General features: G+C 45.5%; 1 protein-coding gene across 1 annotated transcript; it reads right to left on the reverse strand.

The window, feature by feature from the left end:
* Positions 1-2,165: 2,165 nt before the first annotated feature.
* Positions 2,166-19,475, reverse strand: ENKUR (enkurin, TRPC channel interacting protein). Its single transcript, XM_040352533.1, has 5 exons — positions 19,296-19,475; positions 13,978-14,123; positions 11,593-11,846; positions 4,768-4,914; positions 2,166-2,398 (listed from the first exon to the last, which is right to left on the reverse strand). Exons 1-5 carry the CDS (start codon positions 19,373-19,375, stop codon positions 2,225-2,227), a joined length of 801 nt encoding a protein of 266 aa, XP_040208467.1. The 5' UTR covers positions 19,376-19,475; the 3' UTR covers positions 2,166-2,224.
* Positions 19,476-24,448: the final 4,973 nt, after the last annotated feature.

Genomic DNA, 24,448 nt, shown 5'->3' on the forward strand with positions numbered 1-24,448 from the left:
CAAAATCCCTCCTGAGATGTGTGCAAACCTGGCAACCAACTATAAGAAACGTCTTGCCTCTGTGCTTGCCAACAAGGGTTTCTCCACCAAGTACTAAGTCATGTTTTGCTTGGGGATCAAATACTTATCTTAGTACTTATCTTAATACGTATCTCAATTTATAACAGTTGTATCATGTGTTTTTTTTTCTTTCTGGATTTTTTATTGATATTCTGTCTCTATCATTTAAAATACACCCATGATAAACATTATAGACCCTTCATTTATTTGTAAGAGGACAGATTTACACAATCTGCAGGGGAACAAATAGTTATTTTCCCCCATTGTATATTCCTAACTTTCAACCACATTTCCACTTCCTTTTATCTCCACAGCCTTGGAATATTGTAGCATGTGATACTGGAAATATCACATTTCAATTATGTCTGAGTAATATGTTTATAATCATCAAAGTATGACAGTCATTTCATGTTACAATTACTAAGAGCCTAGAACTGAAACTAATGAGAATCACTATCATATGATAGTCTGATGGACTTCTTGCAGCCACAATAATGGTCTAGTGTTCTCTGCTGATCTATGCAGGACAACTCAGAATGGACTCTAATGCCGCGTACACACGACCGCTTTTCCCCATGTCATGTTTTCTTTTAGTCGAGAAAACCGTGCGTGTGTACGCTCCCCAACAGTTTTCCTGACAGAAAAACTACGGGGAAAAAAAATTCGAACTTGTTCTCTTTTTTCTCGTCGCGAATCGCAGTGTTTTTTTCCCCCGCAGTTTTCCTAAGGGGGAAACACTGCTCTGGAGCACACACACGGCCGGTTTTTCCGACCAAAGCTCTCAAGCCCTGTACACACGGGCAAGAATCTCGTCAGGAAAAAAAAAATTGGGCTAGATTCACAGAGAGTTACGCCGGCGTATCAATAAATACGCCGTCGTAACTCTGAATCTACGCCGTCGTAACTCTGAATCTACGCCGTCGGAAATTTAAGCCTATTCTGGAAACCAAATACGCTTAAATTAGGCTAAGATACGAGCGGCGTAAGTCTCGTATCTTAGGGAGCATATTTACGCTGGCCGCTAGGTGGCGCTTCTGTAGATTTCAGCGTAGAATATGCAAATGAGCTGGATACGCCAATTCAGAAACGTACGTGCGCCTGGCGGATTTTTTTACGTCGTTTGCGTAAGGCTTTTTCCGGCATAACGTTACTCCTGCTATATGAGGCATAGCCAATGTTAAGTATGGACGTCGTTCCCGCGTCAAATTTTGAAAATTTTACGTCGCTTGCGTAAGTCGTTCGAGAATAGGGCTTTGCGTAAATTACGTTCTCGTCAAAAGCATTGACTATTTGCGACGTGATTAGGAGCATGCGCACTGGGATACGTTCACGGCCGGCACATGCGCCGTTCATAAGAAACGTCATTTACGTGGGGTCATGTTTTATTTACATAAAACACGCCCACCTCTTGACAATTTGAATTCGGCGCGCTTACGCCGGCAGATTTACGCTACGCCGCCGCAACTTAAGGAGCAAGTGCTTTGTGAATACTGCACTTGCCTCTCTAAATTGTGGCGGCGTAGCGTAAATAACATACGATACGCCCGCACAAATTTACGACGCCGTACCTGAATCTAGCCCATTGTTTTTCCCGACGAGATTCTTGGCAAGAATCTCTTGCCGTCCGAGTGTACAGACTCTCCTTTCAAAAGAACCGTGGTAGTAATGACATCTGGATTCATACAACTTTATGTAAGAATATACAGTTTAAAGTCACAGAGAATAGGAATAAGGACGTTTTAAAAATTAAAAAAAAAAAAAGTTTGTTAGAAATATATAAATTACCAAATCCCTACAACTGAAGTTAGGGCTTTTTCTGCTTACTTTCAATGGTCCACCTTTGATTAATGAAGGTATATATGTGCCATACCTGGCTAATCCCTGGAGAAGCTACAGTGATCACCCATAGCTTCTAGGTCCTGTGCTAAGCGGCTGTCCTGCTGCTTGGTAAACACAGGAGGTTGCTCGCTTGGCATGAGTACCATGCATTCTATGATTGGACAAGGTGAAGAGGTGGGGCAGTGACATCACGATCCCACACATATGGAACATGCATACTCGCTGTACATTCATCCAAGCTGGACCAATTTAACTATGCAAAAAGCCACACCTAAATTTCAGCTTTAATAAAACGCTCTCTCGCATTTTGTGAGAAAAGTGATGTCTAGTTATTGGCTATGTAGATCATCTTGTGTCTGTCAAATGCATCACGATCTCGCTCCAGCAGTCTCATTTCTGCTTCCAGTTTCTCTTTGTAGGCCTTTTTGGCCGGTGTGTCAATCACAACGGAGAGGCCTTGGTACTGGTGGTGAAGCTCGTCCCAGTTTTTCTTCAATCCCTACACAAGAAAAGGAAACATTTACAAAATAAACTTCTGAATGGGCTGAAATCTGAGATTCTAAAGATACAAGAATTTGTTTTCAATTTGTAAGTCTGTGAAAAACCCGATCAGATGATATAGGGTAATACTTAAAAAAAGACCCTGCAAAAAACACTAACTGAAAGCAATAACATTATAAAACATTGTTGTTGTTTTTTTAAATGCTTACCTTAAACACCAAAGATGCCACTGGGCCTTGCAACTGGATTTTGAAAAAACTGAGGACCCCAAATATTCACTGGAAGGCACTTCAGCTCTGCTCACAAGAACATTCTTGAGGTATTTGGAATCCTCAGTATTTCCAGGGTCCTACAAGAGAACCTAGAGGTGTAACCAGAGTCGGCGCCGGCATAAGACTGCTTAGGGAGTCAGGATGTGGGGGGCGGTGCTGGCGTAGCTTGAGGGGGTCACAGGGGTCACAATGGTGACCCTGCCAGGGATGGACTGGCCATTGGGACTACAGGGAGTTTCCTGGTGGGCCGATGGCTTAGTAGGCCGGCTTCAGTGACAGCGGACCGCCACCCCCCTCCGATCCTCTGTCTCTCCCTTCCCACAGCGCTCACCTCCTCTCCCTCCCGCAGCACTCACCTGGGAGGACAAAGAAGCAGGGGGAGGAGCAGGGGGGACGACAGAGGAGCATGGGGGAGGGGAAAGACAGCTGACTCAACAGCTATGGCCTGGGAGTTTCTCACTTCTGCCTAATCTTGTCCCATAAGGGGGGGCACCAAACTGATTCTTTGCCCTGGGTGAAATAATGTCTAGCTTCCCCACTGGTACTGCCTAAAAGAGTACCAGTACCAGCCATTCTACTCTAATATAGTAGAATGGCTAGTGGCTAGTGAAGGGGGAGAGGGGGCTTGGGTGGCCTTGGGGGGGGGGGGGGCGCCATGGGAGAGACCTGTCAAAGTGGGCCAGTTTGGATGAAGTCCAGGGCCAAATTTTTGTCCCAGTCTAGCCCTGGACCCTGCCCATGCTTCAGAGGGCCTGTGTGGCCTCCCAGTCACATTAGGTTTTACATGGGCACAGGAGCGTTGGTGGCATTTACTGCAACCAAACTCTGTACTTTCCTCCTGCAGGAAATTGGCCCCCATCGCCCCTCTTGCCCAGGCTCCCCTTTCTCATGCTGCCTGAGCCCCCTGTGTGCTCCTCTGCAGTGCTGCCGGATTCCCCCCTCTCCCATCCTGCCGGCCACTGCAGGGGATTGTTTCAAGATGAAAAGTAGGGAAGGTGCCGGTAAATATGTAAGTTGCCGGCCCCTTCCTTTTCTGAATGAACACAGTGAGTGATTGGTATCCTTGCTCTGTGTTCATTCAAAAATTAAGCATAGTGAACTGTGTTTATTATGCTTCTGTTTGTGAATAAACAGGGAGACAGCATAATACACCTGTGCCGTGTACACCGCTGGAAGTGTCTGTACTACCTGAGGGAGGGGGGGTTGTCTTGCCTGAGGGGGGGGGTGTTTGTCGGTACTACATGGGGGGGGGTGTCAGTACTGATGCGGGTGTCTGCACCAAGGGGGTTCTTTACTGAGGGGGGATTATAGTTGGTGGAGGGGGGGGGGGGGACACCATTTTTTTCTGCACTGGGTGACACCAACCCTAGTGAAGCCACTGCAGTGGGGGAGATGTGGATATTACAGTGGGGAGGGTTGTGGATATTACAGTGGGGGGGGATGTGGATATTATAGTGGGGGGTGGATATTACAGTGGGGGGGGGGGGGAGATGTGAATATTACAGTGGGGGGGGGGTGTGGATATTACAGTGGGGGGGGATGTGGATATTATAGTGGGGGGGTGGATATTACAGTGGGGGGGGTTTGTGGATATTACAGTGGGGGGATGTGGATATTACAGTGGGGGGGATGTGGATATTATAGTGTGGGGGGGTGGATATTACAGTGGGGGGGGGGAGATGTGAATATTACAGTGGGGGAGAATTTTTTATTTTTTTTGCCGATCCGAAAAATGATCCGATCCGTGACTCCTGATCCGAGGAACGATCCGAACCGTGAGTTTTTTGATCCGTTGCACCCCTACAAACAATCATGACAATCAACTGCCTTTCTTTTTCTCTATAACTTGTAAAGTCCACCCAAAATGAATATTTCAGATTTTAGTAGATCTGAAATATTTCTCTTTAGTTCAATATAACAGGGAGAGCCCAACAGAGGATGACTTGTCCTCCATGGACAGAGAGATCCTGCTTATAAAGCAAGTAAGAGATATAGGAAGCGAGGGGCTCACACAGTTCACCAGGCTCTGCCCACAAATAAAATATCACAGAGGGGTGGAAAGACCCTTTAATGAAAAACAAAACAGGCATGTTACCTCTAGCACATTCTGTCTCTCTTCTTCGGACAGTTGTTTCATGGCGCCCATCTTAAGACGTTCTTTCACATAAGCATCATATTCTTCCTGGGCTCTTCTCACTTCCTCGTTCCTCCTCACCAAGTATTCGGGGGTAGAACCAAAATCCTTTAGAAAAAAATATATATATTGCGCTGAAATTTATGATGTAGATGAAGAGAAAGTTTGCGCCAGAATTGGAGGTAAGAAAATATAGGGCTAGATTCAGAAAGAATTTACGCCGGCGTATCTATTGATACGCCGCGTAAATTCAAAGCTGCGCCGGCGTATCTTCTTTCTGTATTCAGAAAGCAAGATACGCCGAAATTAGGCTAAGATCCTACTGGCATAAGTCTCTTACACTGTCGTATCTTAGGGTGCATATTTACGCTGGCCGCTAGGTGGCGCTTCCGTCGATTTCAGCGTAGAATATGTAAATGAGCTGGATACGCCGATTCAGAAACGTACGTGCGCCCGGCGGATTTTTTTTACGTCGTTTGCGTAAGGCTTTTTCCGGCGTAACGTTACTCCTGCTATATGAGGCATAGCCAATGTTAAGTATGGACGTCGTTCTCGCGTCAAATTTTGAAAATTTTACGTCGTTTGCGTAAGTCGTTCGCGAATAGGGCTTTGCGTAAATTACGTTCACGTCGAAAGCATTGACTATTTGCGACGTGATTAGGAGCATGCGCACTGGGATACGTTCACGGACGGCGCATGCGCCGTTCGTTAGAGGCGTCATTTACGCGGGGTCATGTTTTATTTACATAAAACACGCCCATCTCTTCTCAATTTGAATTCGGCGTGCTATACGCCGACAGATTTACGCTACGCCGCCGTAACTTAGGGCGCTGGTTCTTTGTGAATCCAGCCCCAGACTCACTAAGTTACGGCGGCGTAGCGTATCTCAGGTACGCTATGCCCGCACAAACTTACGGCGGGCTTTCTGAATCTAGCCCATACTCTCCATGGGTTTTACATCTTTTCAAAACTCCTGAAACTCTAATGTTTAGAGGGGAGCTAAGAGATTATTGTGCAAAATGAGCCAACATCCCTACATTGTAATATGGACAAAGACAAAAAAAAACAATTAGTATGAGACTTTTAAGGCTCAAAAAATAATTCTATCATAAAATATAGTTTTATTGTAGTATCATTTAAAAATGATTGCATTACCTCTTTCCCTTCCTACTCTTTGGAGGGGGTCTACCTGAGGAGAGCAATCAATGGCTTGGCTAGTCTCAACTGATTTTTTATCCCTACATATGAGAAGCACTTTGTAGGCACATCACTAATGTCTGTGCATATTTTGTTTATTCTCGGTTTCTGGATATGTAATTTTTCAATGTTCTAAGATGTTTTATTTTGTAACATAGATCGTACTAAATTACTTGCAGAGTTTTTCCTGAAGAAGGAGCTATTATGACTCTGAAACGCATCGGACATTTTTCTCTGCATGTACAATTTATGTGACGTATACAGATTATTGTATTGTATGACCCTGTACTTACTCCACCTTTGTGGATATTTTATGCATGTACAATTTTGTCATTTTTATATGATACTACAATAAAACCATATTTTATGATATTATTATTTGAGCCTTAAAAGTCTCATACTAATTGGAGGAAACTCTAATGTAACTCTATATGTAAAGCGAAAATTGCTTGAACCACAGTTCATGGACTTTACAGGCACAACTACACCATATAAAATAAAATACAAAACTTTACTTATGCACAATAAAAAATTAGAACCATACAAGTTAAAAACATAGTAACATTCTGCACCATATTTAGAGGAGGTTGGCGGTCCAGATACAGTAGTAATATATATGTACTATCAACTGCTCCTAAAACACATATTGTAGGGTACATCGGGACCTTGACATTGTATACTGTAGATTTAACCTCGGTTATTTCACTCCAGTAACAAAATAATTTGGGGCAGCGCCATATTAAGTGAATTAATAAACCTTCCTCTCTACCTCATTCGGGACATAAAGGTGAGTCTCCTCCCCCAACAACGCAACTGAATGGTGTGGGGTATGCTCTGTGCAACAATAATAGATGTGATAACTTATGTGACTGTGAGACTGAAATAACAGGTATGGATTGCAAATCCATCAACCATGTTTCTCCACTGATGTCCCTTATGTCCTGTGTCCATCCATGCCTACATGGTAAAGAGCCCAGGGTCTTGTATAGTCGATAATAAGGTAGAATATATCCTTTAGAACCCCTTTAACATGTTTTGCGTATTCTGCTTCTTCAGGAGGAAAAGGTGCTAACAAAGAATTGGTACAAAAACATTGGTTGGAGACAATATCCCCATCATAGCATGCCACATGATGAACTATAAGCCAAAAAGAAAGAAGCATGTGTTTGTTATCTGTCATTTATCAATTACGTTTATAGTCAGTCTAAGCGTGAATAAGGACGTAGCCTATATAATATACAGCAGTGTTTCTTAATTTCAGTCCTGGCTTAAGGCATCCATGTTTTCAGGCTTTCCATTATTTTGCACAAGTGATTTGATCAGTTTCACTGCCTTAGTAATTACAACAGCCATTATATCTTGATGGACTGTTTTCATCCTTGCCTACTATGTAACTATCTGAGGGACTGAGGGAAATCCTGAAAACATGAGTTGGGGCGCCTTGAGTACTGGAGTTGAGAGACACTGATATACAGTGCCTTGAAAAAGTATTCATACTCCTTGAAATTTTCCACATTTTGTCATGTTAAAAAAAAAACGTAAATGTATTTTATTGGGATTGTATGTGATGGCACATAATTGTGAAGTGGAAAGAAAATGATAAATGGTTTTCCACATTTTTACAAATAAATACTGTATGTGAAAAGTGGAGCGTGCATTTGTATTCTCCCCTGAGTCAATACTTTGTAGAACCTCCTTTCCCTGCAATTACAGCTGCAAGTCTTTTTAGGGATGTCTCTACCAGCATTGCACATCTAGAGAGACATTTTTGCCAGTTCTTTGCAAAATATCTGAAGCTCATTCAGATTGCATGTCTTGCCACAGATTCTCAATTGGATTTAGGTCTGGACTTTGATTGGGCCATTCTAACACATGAATATGCTTTGATCTAAATCATTCCATTGTAGCTCTGGCTGTATGTTTAGGGTCTCTAAGGCCGTGTACACACGGTCAATCCAAACCGATGAGAATGGTCGTTTCTATCCGTTCACCGCTGAAGTGGCCTGACGGTCTGATGTGCGTACACACCATCGTTCCAAAAACCGATCGGGTCAGAACGCGGTGACGTAAAACACACGACGTGGTGAAAAAAACAAAGTTCAATGCTTCCAAGCATGCTGATTTATATGGAGACCTCTCTGTAAAAAAGAAATAACATGACATTAAAGTACCATCATCCTAACATTATTTAGTGATACACACCCGGCCCTGGGACACGCTGCTCGGTATACCTACCACAGTGGTCTCAAACCATCTACCCTCACCGCTGGTATCCCTTAACTGGGTCTTTCCAACGCTGTTCCTGGCGGTTCCTCTCTGGTTCCTGCCTACTATCAGTTAGGTCCTAGGGCCCCAAGTTTTTGAATATTTTACACAGTCAGCACAGATCCTCACCTTGCTGGGGGCATCTCCATCACCATCTTACACCCCGTGTGAGACCTCTTTCTCCACGTTGGGCCTAGGCTCCCCCAAGGAGTGAATTTGTGTGCACAGACCAATATCTCCTGACGAAGCTACCACGAGTAGCGAAACTAGTAGAGATCCTGATCTATATGACCCCCTCCGCCTCATCGCTGCCCGCAGACTAGGGCCTATATACCACCTCTATGATGTGTTGGCTGGTCGTATAATCCATCTGTTTTACACTACTATTGTTGTAATTTTAAAACATTGTGTACTCCTCAATCCCCTTATGCTATGTTTATTTTTTAATAAATTGAACTTTTTTACCTTTACTATACTCTTTTGCATAACTGATTTACCTAGTTCCGATACAGTCCACTAGCCCCCACCCATTCCCCTTGGCTTCCTTGGGTCTCTGGGGTCCCAATGAACCCTATCTTTATTCAGCTTCCAAGCATGCGTCGACTTGATTCTGAGCATGCGCGGGTTTTGAACCGATGCTTTTCTGTACTAACCATCGGTTTGGACCGATCAATCAGCGGTCCCTCGGTTCGATTTTAAACCATGTTTTAAAATTTTGGACCGAAGGACAACAGACCGATGGGCTATACACACGGTCGGTTTGGACCGATGAAACTGAACTTAGGTCTATTCTCATCGGTTTGGAACGACCATGTGTACGCGGCCTAACAGGTTTTCTTCTAAGATTGCCCTGTATTTGGATCCATCCTTTTTCCCTCTGACCAGCTTCCCTGTCCCTGCTGAAGAAAAGCATCCCCACAACATGATGCTGCCACCACCATGTTTCTTGGTGTGTTCAGGGTGATGTGCAGTGTTAGTTTTCCGTCACACATAGTGTTTTGCTTTTAGGCCAAAAAGTAAAATTTTTGTCTCGTCTGACCAGAGCACCTTCTTCCACATGTTTGCTGTGTCCCCCACATGGCTTCTCGCAAACTACAAATGGGACTTCTTATGGCTTTCTTTCAACAATGGCTTTCTTCTTGCCGCTCTTCCATAAAGGCCAGATTTGTGGAGGGCATGACTAATAGTTGTCCTGTGGATTAGTTTAGTCCTGCTGTCGTATTTTACGTCGTTTGCGTAAGCGTGCGTGAATGGGGCTGGGCGTAGGTTACGTTCACGTCGAAAGCATTGAGCCGACGTTGTTTCGTAGGGAGTATTTGCAACGTGATTCTGAGCATGCGCGCGCATGCGCCGTACGAACAGCCCTCATTTGCATGGGGTCACGGTTAATTTAAATGTAGCCCGCCCACTACATGCCTACTTTGAATTAGGCGGGGGTTACGCCGGCCCATTTGCACTATGCCGACGTAACTTACGGAGCAAGTGCTTTGTGAATACTGTACTTGCCTCACTATGTTACGTCGGCGTAGTGCAAATGGGATGCATTACGCCGGCCAAAAGATACGCCATTGTATCTGAATCTGGCCCATTATGTATGTGTGTGTGTGTGTGTATATATATATATATATATATATATATATATATATATATATATAAATAAAATAATGTTTGGGGGTCCTAAGTAATCTTCTAGCAACAGGGCTGGTGCAAGGATTTTTGGCACCTAGGCGAAACCTAATTTTGCCACCCATAACTCCACCCCCCTTGCACTGTCCATGTATACCCCAACTTTTTAAAGAAGCGCCTTATCAAATTCAGCCCACCAGTGCCCATCAATGCAGCCTCACCAGCGTCCATCAAATGCAGCCTCACCAGTGCCCATCAATGCAGCCTCACCAGCGTCCATCAAATACAGTCTACCAGCACCCATCAATGAATGTTTGCTTGCTTCCATTCATTTGGGAGTTGGGACACAGACACAGTCCTCCATTCCTGCTGCTTCCTGCAGAGAGAGAGAAGAAAGGAACACCAGTGGCCGGGCGCCCTAGGCAGCAGTGCGCCCTAGGTGGCTGGCTAGTTTTCCTAGTGGTAGCACTGGCCCTATCTAGCAAAAAAAATCTGATTTTTACATTAATGTGAGAAATGTCATAACTGGCCTGGGGGTAAAGTGGTTAAACTCAATTAGCTGGATTCAGGTAGGCGGGCTCATAGTTGCGGCGGCGTAGCGTATGGCATTTACACTAAGCCGCCGTAAGTTTGCAAGGCAAGTACTGTATTCACAAAGTACTTGCCTGCTAAGTTACGGCGGCGTAGCGTAAATGCGGCGGGCGTAAGCGCGCGTAATTCAAAATAGGCTGAGGGGGTGTGTTTTATGTTAATATGTGTTGACCTGACGTGATTGACTTTTTTTAGGAGCGGCGCATGTGCCGTCCGTGTACATATCCCAGTGTGCATTGCGACAAAGTACGCCGCAAGGACGTATTGGTTTTAACGTGGATGTAAATTGCTTCCAGCCCTATTCATGGACGACTTACGCAAACGACGTAAAATTTTCAAATTTCGACGCGGGAACGATGGCCATACATAACATTACTAGTCCAGCTATTTGATGGAATAACTATACGCCTGAAAATGCCTTACGTAAACGGTGTATCTTTACTGCTTCTGCCGGGCGTACGTTCGTGAATAGGCGTATCTAGTGATTTACATATTCTACGCCAAACTCAATGGAAGCGCCACCTAGCGGCCAGCCTAAATATTGCACCCTAAGATACGACGGCGCAACCCGTCGTATCTTAGCTAGGTTTAAGTGTATCTCTGTTTGAGAATACACTTAAACTTAGGACAGCGCAGATTCCGAGTTGGGTCGGCGTATCTACTGATAAGCAGGCCTAACTCTTTCTGAATCGCCCCCAATGGGTTGTTTCACAAGGTAAGAGTTCACATATACTTTAACGCTGCACTTTTACTGGCATGCACATAAATACTGGAGATGTAAAGTGCACATAGTTTGTGTTTTAAAATAATGGAATACACTGTACATCACCCCTGTGCCTATTATACCAACATTAGGACCATCTCAGAGTATGCATGTGATTGACATGTTTGATTGATATCCCCTGTCCATGCATTAGGCGTAGACATAGGCGCATACTATGGGACTTTCACAATAACAGCTTTCCAGCAGTCAGGATGCTGAGTAAGTACAGACGTTAATGTCATCTTGGGATGACGGATGGCAGGCATTCCTTATCTGAGTGTATAAATTAATGATGTGATATTTCCTGTTGGTAAAAGCCTGTGTGGTGGTAACCGCTATATTACCTTTCTTTTGATATATTTAGGAACAAGTCCTGAGGCTTCGAGGAGATGCTTGTCCCCTTTTTTGGTGTCCACATAGATGGGCTGTGGCTTTTTAGGGACAGCCATGACAGCTTCAGCTACATTGGTTTGGATGAAACTTTTGTTGGTTTGCACGCCCAGGATTGGCTGCTCTGTTCTTGTTGGAACTGGGGGCCGCTTCTTGTCTTCCGCTAGGCATCTTGGAGGTCTTCCTGTGGAGTCAAGCAAAGCACTTTCTTGTTGTGCACAAGAAAGGCAAACATGTGATTAGTAGCAAATACTACAGGAGGGGTGGAGACAAGACCAATCACCCTGCACAGGGAGGGAGAGCAGTAAACAAATTGAATTTCTTCATCAATTTAGGCCAATATGTATTCTACATATTTTTGGTAAAAAAAAATCCCAATAAGTGTATATTGATTGGTTTGCACAAAAGTTATGGGGGCCAGATTCAGGTAGAATTCCGGCGGCGTAACGTATTGCATTTACGTTACACCGCCGCAAGTTTTACGGGCAAGTGCTTGATTCACAAAGCACTTGCCTGTAAACTTGCGGCGGCGTAGCGTAAATCCGTCCGGCGCAAGCCAGCCTAATTCAAATGGGGCGTGTATCATTTAAATTAGGCGCGTTCCCGCGCCGAACGTACTGCGCATGCTCCGTTTTTAAATTTCCCGCCATGCTTTGTGCGAAATGACGTCGCTCCGACGTAATTTTTTTGAACGGCGACGTGCGTTACATCCTTTCCTATTCACGGACGACTTACGCAAAAAAAAAAAAATAATTAAAATTTGACGCGGGAACGACGGCCATACTTTAACATGGCAAGTCTAAATATAAGCCATGAAATAGCAGTCGTAACTATACGCCGGGAAAAGCCGACTAGCGATGACGTAAGAGAATGCGACGACCGCGCATACCTTCGTGGATCGCAGTAAACAGCTAATTAGCATACCCAACGCGGAAAACGACGCAAACTCCACCCAGCGAGCGCCGAAGTATTGCATCCTAAGATCCGAAGGCGTACGATGCCGTACGCCTGTTGGATCTTACCCAAATGCCGTCGTATCTTGGTTTGAGAATTCAAACTAAAGATACAACGCGGGAAATTTGAAAGTATGCCGGAGTATCAGTAGATACGACGGCGTACTCTCACTGTGAATCTGGCCCATAGCGTTTACAAACTATGGGATATTTTTTTTGCCGGGGATCAGTGACTTATAATGGGACTGCAATACTGCAGCAGACAAATCGGACACTAACTGACACTTTGGACTTTTTGGGGACCATTGACACTAATACAGTGATCAATGCTAAAACAATATGCACTGTCACTGTACTAATGACACTGGCAGGGAAGGGGTTTACATCAGGGGGTGATCAAAGGGTTAAATGTTTTCCCAGGGAATGCTTACTAACTGTGGGGGAGGGGATGCTTTGCCTGGGGGAAGGTAAAGATCCTTGTTCCTGCTTAACAGAAACACAGACAAGATCAATACATTCCCCTCTCACAAAACGGCGGTCTGCCTTGTTTACATAGGCAGACCGCCGTTCTGCATGTCTCCAGAACGATTGGTGGGTCCCAGCAGACATTGCGTCCCCCGGATCTGCTGATTAGCTCCCACTGTGTTTTCGGGCTGCGCCCCAGACCCGGAAGTGTCAGATCACATACTGGGTACGCGATCTGGCACAGAGCGGCTGCTCTACCGCAGTATATATGCATGGTGTGGTCCACAAGCGTTTAAAGCATGATATCACGCATGCTAAAGTGGTTGTAATCCTTTCCATATGCCCAATGAAGTGACTCCACTCAGGTGATACACAGTGATTAAACACATCCTCCTACATAAGTTGTACCTATTTATCTGCTGTCTTCTTTTCTATACAGCCATTCAAAGTCCAGAATTTATAAAGCATGTTAGAAAACGGGACGGAGAGCTAAAATTACACTCCGCAGAGCTCAAAGAAGAGAGCTGATTGGAGGAAAGGAAAAAAAACCCCCCTTTTTCACACAGCTCACAGGAACAGCGCTGTGGCTGTCAACCACAGGCTGTGTGCTGGAGCCCCCCTCAACTTTTTTCTCTTGGTGTCAGGAAAACTTGTCACAAGTGACTCATGCAGATAGCAGAGAAATAAGGCAGCAGACAGAAATTACACTTATTGCTCTGGATTGAGACAATACACACTATAGACTAGACTAGAGGGATATGCTTTGTTCATATTTCATGTCTGAGGTTTACAACTTGTAAGCCTGACCTCTGTATTCACAAGTGACAGTTCCCCTCTGCTGGTGGCTCCCAGAGAACCCTCTCTGCCCCTCACCAACCCTATGACAGCGGAGGAGGGGACAGGGTGTAACATGCTGCTTACTTTGGGCCAGTGTTGCCTCCTTTGTGTGTTTCTGTAAGTATTCCTTTGGGGAGGGGACCTCTACTTTGGCTGGTCCCATGGTCCTGTGTGCAGTTTTATTCTTCTGCTCCTCTACTTTAACAGAGTCCCTGAAGTTAGATATGTATCTGAAAAAAAGAAACAGAGGTTTAACAATGAAATATTTACAGATATAGGAAGGTGAATTAGGGGCGGTTCACACCAGAACGCAGCGCGGGAACGGGGCATTCTGTACTGCCCATACTTCCGTACACACTATCTTGGCGATCTGCTGCGGGTGCCAATACATTGATTACGGCACTCCAAAGGCAGATCACAAATGCAGTGCGTTTGCAGGCACCAGATGACACGGTACCGCAGTAAAATGCGTTTTGATGCAGCGTGTTTTTCAAAAGTATGTTTTTTTCCCCCACAAATAGAGCTTTCTTTTGGTGGTATTTGATGAGCTCTGCAGTTATTTATTTATTTTCGCAAAAAAAAAAAAGGCCAACAATTTTGGAAAAAAACAATGGGCTGGATTCAGGTAGAATTGCGCATTTTTTACGGAGGCGCAGGGCAACGTTTTTGCCCTGCGCCCCCGCAAATTTGCTGCGCTGCCCTTGATTCACGGAGCAGTAGCTCCGTAAATTGCGTGGGCGCGCCGGCAAAATGCCCGGCGCAAGCGCGCGCAATTTAAATGATCCCGTAGGGGGTGGGAATCATTTAAATTAGGCGCGTTCCCGCGCCGATCGTAGAGCGCATGCTCCGTCGGGAAACTTTCCCGACGTGCATTGCGGCAAATGACGTCGCAAGGACGTCATTTGCTTCAAAGTGAACGTGAATGGCGTCCAGCGCCATTCACGATTCACTTACGCAAACTACGTAAATTTCAAATTTCGCGACGCGGGAACGACGGGTATACTTAACATTGGCTGCCCCTGCTAATAGCAGGGGCAGCCTTACGCAAAAACCGCCGTACGGAAACAACGTAAATTGCGTACGCAGGGCTCGCGCAACGTTGTGAATCGGCGTTAGTATGCAATTTGCATACTATACGCTGAGCACAACGGGAACGCCACCTAGCGGCCATCGCAAGAATGCAGCCTAAGATATGCGGGCATAAGAGCCTTATGCCGCGCATATCTTAGGCTGCAGTCGGCGTAACAAGGTTCCTGAATCAGGAGCATTCGTTACGCCGGGGCAAGTAAGCAATTACGCTGTGTAACCTATGGTTACACAGGCGCAATTGCTTCTTGAATCCAGCCCTCTATCTTTTTACTTTATGCTATAAAACGTATCCAATTAAAAAAAAAATCAAATTACTTCATCAATTTAGGCCAACTAAATTCTGCTACATATTTCTGGTAAAAAAAAAATCCCAATAAGCGTATATTGATGAGTTTGCGCAAAAGTTATATCGTCTACAAACTATGGGAAATGTTTTCTGGATTTTTTATTTATTTTTTACTAGTAATGGTGGCGATTAGCAATTTTTAGTGGGACTGTGACATTGCGGCGGACAAATCTGACACCTAACTGACACATTTTGGGGACCAGTGACAATAATCAGTGCTAAAAAAAAATGCACTGTCACTGTACTAATGACACCGGGCAGAGAAGTGGTTAACATCAGGGGCGAGCAATGGGTTAAATGTGCTCCTAGGGAGTGCTTTCTAACTGTTGGGGGGACATGCTTTTTTTATTTTGTTTGTTTATTTTTTTGTGGTTGAACTGGATGGACTTGTGTCTTTTTTCAACCTGACTAACTATGTAACTATGCTCCTGCTTAGTAAAAACACAAGATCCCCATCTTCCCCTCTGCCTTGTTTACATAGGTAGCCTGCCGTTCTGCCTCTTCTGCGAATGATCGTGGGGTGCCGGTGAACATTGGGCCCACTGGACCAGCTGATTGGCTCCCGCTGTTTCCAATCACAGCGGGAGGGGCTCGCAGGCGGCGCGCACGAGACCCAGTGCACAAAATCAAGGGAATGCATCCGCCTGAAGCAAAATGCTGCAACAAAATGTAAACAGCAGGTGGCGCCGCCCTGCAATGGCGTGGTGTGGTAGTTACAGGTTTAAAGCAGACAGCAAGGAGGTGACATGTCGCCTCCTCACCATCTGTCAAACACCTCTAAAAATCGATCCACCCTGAAACTCTTTCCAGATGGGAGGCAATGATTGCTGCATGTATAAACGAGCCCTAAATATTCCAGAAACACATTTAAAGTGTATGTAAAGCCATTCTTTTTTTGTTTTGGATAAAATAACCCCTGTCGGGTATGTGTCGCTGTCTGTGTCCCCCCATGGGGGAGAGTCGCCCTCTCCGTTTGTCTCAGTGACCACTGAAAGCCAACATCCTTGATTTGTCACAGGAAGTTAGGGGAAATCTTCCAATGGGGACACCTATTCTTGTGACAGCCCTCTTACTTCCTGTTGTGTGACTGGGACAGGAAGTGAAGGGAAATCTACTGATGGGATATAGACAGCAAAAAATAAATAAAGGGGGCCACAACAATTTTGTATGTTATCTATGAGTAAAATAAGTTGGGGCCAGATTCATGTAGCTTGGGCGCAGCGTAACGTAACCCGTTTACGCTACACTGCCGCAAGTTTTCCGATTTAGTGCCCGATCCACAAAGCACTTACCTGGAAATTTACGGCGGTGTATCGTAAACACGTCCGGCGCAAGGCGTCCCAATTCAAATGGGGCGGGTACCATTTAAATTAGGCGCGCTCCCGCGCCGGACGTACTGCGCATGCTCCCGTCGCAAATTTCCCGACGTGCTTTGCGCGAAACTACGACGCGCCAACGTTTTGTGAATCGCGACGTGATCAAATGACTTACGCCGGGAAAAAGAAACATTTTAAAAATAATTCAAAAGCGACGCGGGAAAGACGGGCATACTTTAACATGGTGGAGTACTTTTACACCATATTAAAGGTGCCCTATCTTTGCGACGGAAATCTAACACTTGCGACGACGTAACGACGGGAAAAATCTTCGTGGATCGCCGTAACTCCTAATTTGCATACCCGACGCTGGTTTACGACGCAAACTCCCCCCAGCGGCGGCCGCGGTATTGCATCCTAAGATCCGACAGTGTAAGTCCATTACACCTGTCGGATCTTCTGGCTATCTATGCGTAACTGATTCTATGAATCAGCCGCATAGATACTCTGAGAGATACGACGGAGTATCTCTTTTGTGAATCTGGCCCTTTGTGCTTTAATCCAGCTGCATTTGTGTAAGCTGCTGCGTTTGGAAAAACATTTATTTTCATTTAGCTCTTACAGCACAGTACAGGCCCGTTTCCCACTAGAATGTAGTGCAGGAAACCCGCTTTCCCATGTGGTTTTCTGCACCGTGTTCCAGACGCACTGCCCTTGCTGTCGCAAATGCAATGCGTTTGCCCGCACGCTACAAAAGTACCATGCGACCTGGTTGCAGTGTGTTATAAAAAGTAGTGCACTACTTTTGGTGCGATTTCAGCCCATTGAAAACGAATGAGCTAAAAATCGCACTGCACAGAACTGCATTCCTGTAGGATTCTTATTCAGTTTGTGCGATTCTAATATAGTTCCTAGTGTGAATGGGTCCTAAACCCTGGTTCACACCAGTGCAGCGCATTTGCATGCAATTATTGTGAGTACGGCAGCCTAGTCTTTTAAATGTGCTGCTATACACGGGAAGATACATGTGAAGAAGTCGCTGACCATTTTTTTAAGGGCCCATTTTTGCTGCGCTTTTAACCTGCTAAAAGTGTAAGAAAAACAGTAAAAATATTTCCCTTTAAATCCTATGGGACTCTTTACACCATTGTGCTGTGGGTGCGGTGCTATTTTAAGTCTTGCAACCTGCATCTCTGGGGAACTGTTTAAAAAGCGCAACAAAAAATGCACGTCCCTTTGAAATCAATAAAAAACACATCAAAAAGCACCACAGTTGCGTTTTTGGTGCGCTTTTTTAGTGTCCATGTTTCACAGTTGCATGGTGGGGGTCAAACAACCAGAATATGTACCAAAAATGCATCAAAAACACATATGCGTTTTTTTCAGCAAAGCAGTGTAAAAAGGCTCTAAATCTATCTGCATGGTGCCACGGCGATGATGGCGAACCTTGGAACCCCAGATGGTTTGGAACTACATTTCCCATGATGCTCATGCACTCTGTAGTGTAGGTGAGCATCATGGGAAATAAATGTAGTTCCAAAACATGTAGTTCGCCATCACAGTGCTACGGTAACATGCAGTTTGGCGTGCACACAACACAGGTGCCGATGCATCGGGTGCCAGTAGGAATTTTTGGCACCCCCCACACTTTTGCTAAAATGCAGCGCGTTTCAGTGCAGGTCATAAACGCACGTGATTATGCATGCATTCCTACCCGCACTACTGTGAACCTAGGCTGAATGTCCAGCACTGAAACTTACAGTTCCTGCTGATCACAGCGGGTCATTCGCTTGGCACTTCATCCATCACAGAATACAAGGCGTTCTATGATTGGAGGAGGGGACATTGTGACGTTAAAGCGGGAGTTCACCCTAAAAAAAATGTTTTAACCTTAGATTGATGCTCATTTTGTCTAGGGGAATTGGCTAGTTTTTTTAAAATCGAAGCTGTACTTACCGTTTTAGAGAGCGATCTTCTCCGCCGCTTCTGGGTATGGTCTTCGGGACTGGGCGTTCCTTCTTGATTGACAGTCTTCCGACGGTCGCATCCATCGCGTCACGAGTAGCCGAAAGAAGCCGAACGTCGGTGCGGCTCTATACGGCGCCTGCGCACCGACATTCGGCTACTTTCGGAAAATCGTGACGCGATGGATGCGACTGTCGGAAGCCTGTCAATCAAATTGGAACGTCCAGTCCCACAGCCCATACCCGGAAGCGGCGGAGAACATCGCTCTCTAAAACGGTAAGTACAGCTTAGATTTTAAAAAAACTACCCGATTCCCCTTGACAAAATGAGCATCAATCTAAGGTTAAAAATTGTCATTTCCGGGTGAACCTCCACTTTAATGAATACAAAGAACACTACATGGAATGACACAAACATCGCTAAACAACCCCCGCCCCCTCCCAAAAAAAACACACACACCTAATAAATTTTGCAGCATAATGAGCAATTTTTTTTAGCTTCAGTGCGATTGGTACATTAGTGGCAAAATCAATCGTGCCACAATCCCTGCACTCATCCCCAGAGAAGAAAACGGAAATATCTTAAGAACTGAATGTAAAATGCAGGAAGGCAGGAGTTGTTTTAATCGTAGGGCATTTCTAGGCACAAATAACCCGCCATCAGATACGTTCGATGGGTCAGCTCACCTGGGCGCTTTGTGAATTTTGATCTCCTCTTTGGGGATGAGATTATAAATGTTCTCCACGGGCTCTGCCATGTCCTTCATCTTTGTAAACTTTCAGGATCACAGAAAGGAAAGTGCTTGTCCTCTCCAGGGGAAGAAACACCGCTCCAGCCTGGACTGTTGTCACTACTGTTGCCTTAGCAACCGTTGCCACACGCTGCTCTTGTCTTGTCTTTTTTTTTCTAACAAGCTTTATTCAGCCAGCTCAGATTACACAACCTGCACCCAGGCCATTACTCACCTTACATTAAAAGATCATTATTATTTCAGAGAGATCCAGCCCTCCATAAACACAGAGAAACGTCCAATATATTCACACAATGATGGGCGACTGTCACATTGGGCCTTTTCAGTACGAGGGCCACGTTGTGCGCTTAACAAATATTTGTGGGCCGAAAACAAATCAGTTTGATAAATTAATTAATAAAATTGAAATAAATGAATACGCTTAACTTGGAGAAAGAACTTCAGTAAACCAAAGCAAAGAAATTCCAAATAAAATGAAGACGTTGATAAAGATCAAACAACAATAAATTCAGTCTAATGCCTTGTACACGCGATCAGAGTTTTTTCATCGGATATTCCGATGAATTCCGTCGGAGTTTAGATATAGAACATGTTCTATTTTACTATTCCAATGTGATTTGGCCGGGCAAAAGCCTGATCTTGTTTACAAGGCATTCGTGCCGGTTTACATTTATGCGCTGCGAATTCAGTGCGAATTTAAAGCGGGAACGCTTGCCACGTGCAATTTCAATAAAAGTTTGGTGCACAAATTTGTGAGGGGAGTTGTCACATCTGCGATTAAATTTTCTATCAAATTTAGGTAAAAATAAAAAAAAGATTTGCAGTGGTGTAAACACTGGACTGCGATTTCAATCTGGTCCCATAGAAGTCTATGGAGCTGAAATTTGCACCACACCGCATTTAACTTGCACTCGACCCTTTTTTGAACTGGAACAAATTTGCACCTCATATATGTGAACGGCCTTCATTGGAAATAATGGGGTGGATTCAGGTAGGGGCGCGCAATACTGCGGTGGCGTAACGTATGACATTTACGTTACGCGGCCGCAAGTTTTCTGGGCAAGTGCTTGATTCACAAAGCACTTGCCTGTAAAGTTGCGGCGGCGTAGCGTAAAAGGGGCCGGCGTAAGTGCGCGTAATTCAAATGATCCCGTAGGGGGCGTGGATCATTTAAATTAGGCGCGTTCCCGCGAACATACTGCGCATGCGCCGTCCCTAAAATTTCCCGATGTGCATTGCGGTAAATGATGTCGCAAGGACGTCTTTGGCTTCGACGTGAACGTAAATGGCGTCCAGCGTCATTCACGGACGACTTACGCAAACAACGTAAAATTTGAAAATCGCGACGCGGGAACGACGTCCATACTTACCATTGGCTGCGCCTCCTAATAGCAGGAGCAGCCTTACGACGAAACCGACTTATGCAAACGATGTAAAAAACTACCGCCGGGCGTACGTACGTTTGTGAATCGGTGTAAGTATGCAATTTGCATACTCTACGCTGACAACTACGGGAGCGCCACCTAGCGGCCAGCGTCAGAATGTACCCTAAGATACGACGGCGTAAGAGACTTATGCCAGTCGTATCTTAGGCTACAGTCGGCGTATCTAGCTTTCTGAATACAGAAAGTAGATACCCCGTCGCAACTTAGCAATTACGCGGCGTATCTATGGATACGCCGGCGTAATTGCTCTCTGAATCTACCCCAATGATTTTTTTAACATGAAATGCGAATCTATGCCTTTCAGGGTCACATGTGATCCACATAGAATTTGCATAAGAACCCTTTCACACTGAGGCAGTTTTCAGGCATTTTAGCGCTACAAATAACGCCTGAAAACTGCCTTCCATTCTCTGCAATGGGTGCTTTCACTTCCTGGCGGTGCGCTTGCGGGATGTTAGAAAAAGTCCTGCAAGTAGCATCTTCGGGGCAGTTTGGGAGCGCTGTATTTAACGCTTCCAAAACGCCCTGCCCATTGCATTGAATGGGCAGCGCTTCCGAAGTTAAAAGCACTTCCGAAGCACCACAACACAGGAGTTTTTAACATCTTCTTTGAGGTTAAAAGCGCCCTGCTAGCGGCCGAAAAGCAGCGCTAGAGTGTCACTTAAACAGCGGTAGAGTGTCACTTAAACAGCGATAAAGCGCCCCGCTAGCGGCCAAAAAGCAGCGCTAGAGTGCCGCTTAAACAGCGATAAAGTGCCCAGCTAGCGGCCAAAAAGCAGCGCTAGAGTGCCGCTTAAACAGCGCTAGAGTGTCACTTATACAGCGATAAAGCGCCCCGCTGGCAGGCAAAAAGCAGCACTAGAGTGCCGCTTAAACAGCGATAAAGCGCAGCTAAAACGAACAGCGTTTTACCGCTAACAGTCGGCGCTTTCAGTGCAAAGGCAGCCTAATGCCGCGTACACACGATCGGTCAAACTGATGAGAACGGTCTGATGGACCGTTTTCATCGGTTAACCGATGAAGCTGACTGATGGTCAGTCGTGCCTACACACCATCGGTTAAAAAAACGATCGTGTCAGAACGCGGTGACGTAAAACACAACGACGTGCTGAAAAAAACGAAGTTCAATGCTTCCAAGCATGCGTCGACTTGATTCTGAGCATGCATGGATTTTTAACCGATGGTTTGCCTACTAACGATCGTTTTTTTTCTATCGGTTAGATATCCATCGGTTAAATTTAAAACAAGATTGTTTTTTTTAACCTATGGATAAATAACCGATGGGGCCCACACACGATCGGTTTGGTCCGATGAAAACGGTCCATCAGACCGCTCTCATCGGTTTGACCGATCGTGTGGACGTGGCATAAGTGTCAGCTGGCACTAAACCTTTCTTGTCAGAGTCACCTTTACATCAGAATCCCCATCACAGTCCTGCAATACATCGGGGTCCCCATCAGGGTCCCTCCTTACATCAGAGTCCCCATCAGCTCTTTTCACGTGTTGTTTGCACGTTTATGGTGCAACAGTGTAGGGCAGTCCATTATCTTGTATGGGCTGCCCTATGCTCCATAAATGTGCCAAGGTAGCTCCTGTACCTTTTTTTTGGAGCTGAACTTGGCATATTTTTGAACGGCATGTTTATCGAGGGACTTTTTCTAGTGCATTTGGCGTGCCAGTAAGAATGAATGGCAACCAGTGATGGACTGGCCATTGGGACTACAGGGAGTTTCCCGGTGGGCCGATGGCTCAGTGGGCCGGCTTCAGTGACAGCAGACCGCCGCCCCCCTTCGCTCCTCTGTCTCTCCCTTCCTGCAGCGCTCACCTCCTCTCCCTCCCCGCAGCGCTCACCTGGGGGGAACAGAGAAGCAGGGGGAGGACCAGAGGAGCAAGGACGATGACAGAGGAGCATGGAGAAGGGGACAGACAGCTGACTCAACAGCTATGGCCTGGGAGTTTCTCACTTCTGCCTAATCTTGTTCCAACTGATTATTTTCCCCAGGTGAAATACTGTCTAGCTTTCCCACTGGTACTGCCCATAAAAGTACCAGTACCAGCCGTTCTACTCTAATAAAGTAGAACGGCTAGTGGCTAGTGAAGGGGGAGAGTGGGCTTGGGTGCCCGGGGGGGGGGGGGGGGTGGGAATTGTCCGGCCGCCATGGGAGAGACCTGTCAAAGTGGGCCAGTCTGGATGAAGTCCAGGGCCAAATTTTTGTCCCAGTCCAGCCCTGATGGCAACCAAACGCACGTTCCACATTTTGGCTTGTTTTTGCCTTGTTCTGGAAATGCGTATTTCTGCATGCGTTTTCCACCATGCTTCGATATAAACAAGGTTTAAAGTTCTCCTTCCCTGTGCTCCTTCATCCAGAGTGGGGGCACTCTAATACAGGAGGATTGTTACTGACCAGACCACCAGGTTAAAACAGAGGGAAAATAAGTTCTAAAAAAAAAGAAAACGAATGCAACCACCACATCTAATGATTGGTAAGCTGCAATATAAAGGAAAATAAATGTGTAGCGCTTAAACTGACTGTCAATAATGAAAATCAATTGCCAAAAAATGTGAAACACATAACAATTATAAACAGAATGTGCATCAACAACATACAAGTCCCATATTGCAGGAAATAAATATGGTGCCGCTGGGCACGTGGTGCAGTGTGAACTGTTGCGCCTGTTGGTTGGTGCCAAAGCGCAAAAAGTGATATAATCAACAATAGTTCGATGAAAATATTCACATAAACCAAAACAAAATCAATCTAGTGAAAAAGTGAATGGATGAGATGAGTGACTTCTCCAATACGTGATAAAACCACCACCGAAAGCAATGCAGGCTTACCGGAGCGTGTTGACTTAAGATGACAAGTCAAGGGAGGCTTATAATGACTGATGTCATATACGATCCAAGGCGGAGTAGTACATCAACCGATCATCCGGCTTTCACATTAAGTAGGCAGTGAAGGAGTTTTTCAGGCGGTAAAGCAGCGCTATTTTTAGCGCTGTACCGCCTGAAAAACTCCTCAGTGTGAAAGGGGTCTAACATCACTTTAGGGATTTTGGCATTTAAAAGTTTTACTCTTTCCTATCTGATGGGAGAATTTTTGTCTGAGCTGCATTAGGCTGAACTCGCATTGCTCAGAGATCGCATGTGATCGGCAGTCCTGTCCCACTTCCTCCTTCCGCCGAGGGGCTGCAAAGGCGAATACTCTAATCGCCTTTTGGCAGCCCCTCCCTGTAGGCGATCGCCTGGGACACGTGACAGGTCCCAGGCGATCGCCTGTCCAATCAAATGGCGCAGCGCCGCTCGCGCATGCGCAGTGGGTGCCCGGCCGTGAAGCCGAAAGCTGTCACGGCCAGGTGCCCATAGTTGCAGTGGAGGCGCCGGCGGTGAAGGGGGCGGACCGGAACGAAGCTCCCAGCGGCACGCCGCTGGACCGGGGAACAGGTAAGTGTATGTTTATTAAAAGCCAGCAGCTACACTTTTTGTAGCTGCTGACTTTTAATAAACATAAAAAAAAGCCTGGAACACCCCTTTAAAAACCATCATCACCTCTCAGCAGTCAGTGTGTTGTGCAGCCTGACTTGCTTTCTTCATATTGCCCTTTTATGAGGTTGCCCTTTTAACAGAAGGAAAGTGAAGCAT

This window comes from Rana temporaria, chromosome 5 (genome assembly GCF_905171775.1).
Source record: "Rana temporaria chromosome 5, aRanTem1.1, whole genome shotgun sequence".
NCBI classification, from domain to species: domain Eukaryota; kingdom Metazoa; phylum Chordata; class Amphibia; order Anura; family Ranidae; genus Rana; species Rana temporaria.